Raw genomic sequence first — 3,297 nt, 5'->3', positions numbered from 1 at the left:
TCACCCGATGAGACTGATCGAGTTGATGATCGAGCACTGGTTCGAGATTCACAAACTGACGAACAACCCGAAGTGAAACCCGATGACCTACACGATGATGTTGATCGGATGATGCATCGAGTAGATGTTGAGAAAGGAGATCAGCCTCAACCACCTGCACTGGTAGGAGGGGAGTTGGAGGAAAGGTTCAATGCTGCACTTGACATCCAGTTGGAAGCGCTTGCAGAGCGAATGGCTAAGCGCAAAGCTCCACCACGTAAGCTTTTGCCCCCACATGAGCTTCAGCAGGAAGCTGCAAAGGAAGCAGCTAGATTGGAGGATGAGGTTAAGGAGGCTGTCAAGGAGATCGGATTTGAAATTCTGAGAAGTTGAATTTGTTTGGATCCTGAGGTAAGAATTGAGGAAAAACTTGAAGATCCTGGCTCTTTCACATTGCCGTGTTCAATAGGATTTCAGATTTTCAAGAGATGCTTGTGTGATCTTGGAGCTTCGGTTAGCATCATGCCACTTTCAGTTGCTAACAAGCTGGGACTCACCAACTTCAAACCAAGTAAGCAATATCTGGTTCTAGCCGATAGAACGGTAAGGCATCCGATTGGCATTTTAGAAAATCTGCCCCTAAGGATTGGGAGACTGGAAGTGCCTACCGACTTCATGATCCTAGATATGAACAAGGAACCGGATGATCCACTGATTCTAGGAAGACCATTCTTGGCAACAGTTGGTGCGGTGATCGAAGTGAAAGGAGGCAAGATCTGGATAGAACATGGTGAACACCTCAAGATGGAGTTTGAGGTGAAGAAAGGGGTTAAGAGGCCAACCATAGATGGTCAAGCTTTTTCCACTAGGACCGAACAAAGAAAAAGGCTACATCTTGAAGAGGTTAACACCACAATTGCCATGGAACCTGGACAAAATCTGGGAGATCTTTTGAACCAACCTACTGTAGTGGAGAGGATTCCAGAACCTTTTCCACATGGATCCCATGCTTAAGGAGCATGAAGAGTCAAGCTTAGTGACTCTAAACAAGCTCACTTGGGAGAAAGTCCCAAAAGTATCTTTTAGTTTTTGTCTATTTGCTTTATTTTCTTTTATTTAATTTTTCTATTTTTGCAATTTTATAAAAAAAAAAAAACAAACAAAAAGAAGAAAAAATGGGAAAATTGGGAAGAGGGAATTGGTAAACCCGAGGATCAACCCGACACCGTACTCGACGCGCCTGATCGTGTCCCTGCTCGGGTAGCGAGTGAAGTCTGAATTCCACAAGCCAAGCCCACTCTCGGCGAAGCCCACCAACCGAAACCCTAGCCTATTTAAGGAGGTCGAACCCTTCTCCCTCTTCATCACCGATAAGTCTCCCTCATTCTCTTAAGCTTTTCAATTTCTATAAGTTTCTATTCTTCTCTCTCGATTCCAAGCTCATTCGATTTTTTTTGGAGACTAACCCTATTAATCCCAAGAACTAGCTTTTCTTTTTCTTCTCAAGGAATCGACATGGAGCCAACCGCTAGAACCTACCAAAGGAAGAGAAGAAGATCCACCTCCGGCGCTGCTACAACCGGAGGAGACGCCACCGAAGTTCAACAACCCCAAGGAAGAGGAAACGTTCCACATTCCAGACCGTTAGGTGGACGTTTAGCCTCCCCAACCCGATGCACAACTCGATCCACCACCCGACCTGATGCTCGAGTAACCGATCGAGTAAGCCCCCCGAGTTCGCTCAACGAGTCCAATGGCGAGTGCTGTCCGCCGTTCTCCTCGACGTAGGGACCTGTCTACGTCCGAAAAGACGCTTACCGACCCTATGGAGGTTGATTCTGATGCTGGAGGAGAAAATAAGGTGAGATCCAAACCTCTCGATCAAGGAGTAGAGCCGCAATTGCAAGGGGGAAGAGACCGGCTTCAGAGAAGGCTGAGAAGGTGGTTGAGAGAGCAGTGGTTGAAGAAGATCAACACGCTGAGGAGGAGGAAAGAGAAAGAGAAGAGGAGCATAGAGAGAGGACCCGCCAAGCCTCGCAGCGGCTTAAGCAAAAGGAAGTCGACACTCCGGCGAGATTGTTCAAAGTCTTCCGGAAGATGAGCTTCGTTGGTACCCGATACCCTCACCGTGAGACAATGAAGCAATTGGGCATCGCTAGAGACGTTGAGTTTTTGTTCGATATGAGCCACCTGGGTAATATGATGCGATCCAATCTAGAAGCTTATGAAGAGGAGACGGTCCACTTCCTTTCAACCCTGAAGCTGCACTATTTCGAGGACCACCCGACCCTACTACCCGATGGGGGGATCGGGTTCATCACCTTCTCCGTTCGGAACACGGAATACCGGCTAACTTTCAAGGAGATGGAGACGTTGTATGGCTTCAAGGCTGGTAGTGGGGAAGGTATGGAGGTCAGCAAGGAAGAGATGAGGTCCCTATGGCTGACAATAGGAGACAAGCACCCCTACAAGTCCACGAGCTCCAAATCTGCTCAAATAAGGAGCCCTGTTTTGAGGTATTTTCACAAGTCCCTCGCATGCACTCTCTTTGCTAGAAAAGAGACTGGGAACGTGAACGACCATGAGCTTCAGTTATTGGATGTTGCATTGTGTGGAGTTTTGGATAGTGCTAGGGATGGAACACCGCTAGTAGGAGACATAGCTGATACTAGTATGTTGTTCGTGCTACTCGATCAATTCCTGTACTTGAAATCTTGGGCTGTGAAAAGGAGAGAAGGAGGCGGAGAGATCTCTATTGGGGGACTAGTTACACCAATCTTAGTGGCATGCGATGTGCCCTTAAAGGGAATTGTCCACAAACCAAGGTGGCTGGATACGGACTACCTCGTGCTGGCGAGATTCTTGGCCTATGAAAGGCCTAATGACATGACATTGTTCAAGTTTGTCCATCCAACCGCTGGAGCTGCTCAAATGGTTTTACCCAATATCGCATACACCAAGGTTCGGTTAGGGCACAACATTGACTTCGCACCACCGTTGGAAGAGCTGTACAACCCGGAGAAGGAGTCCGAGGCTGAGAAGAGAGAAGAGACCGGGCAAAAACAAGGAGGTAGCTAGGAGGAGGTTGATTTTGAGGAGTACGCATGCTCTCAAAAGCAACCAGTAGGAGTGAGGGAAGCTCACAAGAGAATTGGCTGCCTGAAGAAGATGAACAAGTTCCTGGTGAAAAAGGTGAAGGATCTTGCCGGTTCAGTGAAGGTAATGGGAGGTCAGATCAAGGAGTTGCAAGACAAGGCAAGCTGTGCCTCAGCTCCTACCTCGGCACAAGCACCTCCAGAACCTCAAAGAGCATCATCA

The 3,297-nt window shown here is 47.8% G+C and overlaps 1 protein-coding gene across 1 annotated transcript; it reads left to right on the top strand.

Annotated features, from left to right (window-relative positions):
* The first annotated feature begins 1,494 nt into the window (after positions 1-1,494).
* On the top strand, positions 1,495-3,057 carry LOC147948503 (uncharacterized). The gene is made up of 2 exons (XM_087467338.1): positions 1,495-1,701; positions 1,969-3,057. The coding sequence occupies exons 1-2, from the start codon at positions 1,495-1,497 to the stop codon at positions 3,055-3,057; spliced, it is 1,296 nt and encodes a 431-aa protein (XP_087323464.1).
* The last annotated feature ends 240 nt before the right edge of the window (positions 3,058-3,297 follow it).

The sequence above is a fragment of the Camelina sativa genome, chromosome 2 (assembly GCF_030686135.1).
Source record: "Camelina sativa cultivar CO46 ecotype springtype chromosome 2, ASM3068613v1".
NCBI classification, from domain to species: Eukaryota; Viridiplantae; Streptophyta; class Magnoliopsida; order Brassicales; family Brassicaceae; genus Camelina; species Camelina sativa.
Note: the sequence above shows the minus strand (reverse complement) of the source record. Positions and strands in the feature narration are given on the sequence as shown.

What these genes read in the sequence shown, in the direction of transcription:
- LOC147948503 (XM_087467338.1), top strand. Translation starts at nt 1,495, where the DNA reads ATGGAGCCAACCGCTAGAACCTACCAAAGGAAGAGAAGAAGATCCACC. An exon ending in ATGCTCGAGTAACCGATCGA is followed by an intron (nt 1,702 to 1,968) that starts GTAAGCCCCCCG and finishes GCTGAGGAGGAG; the next exon opens with GAAAGAGAAAGAGAAGAGGA.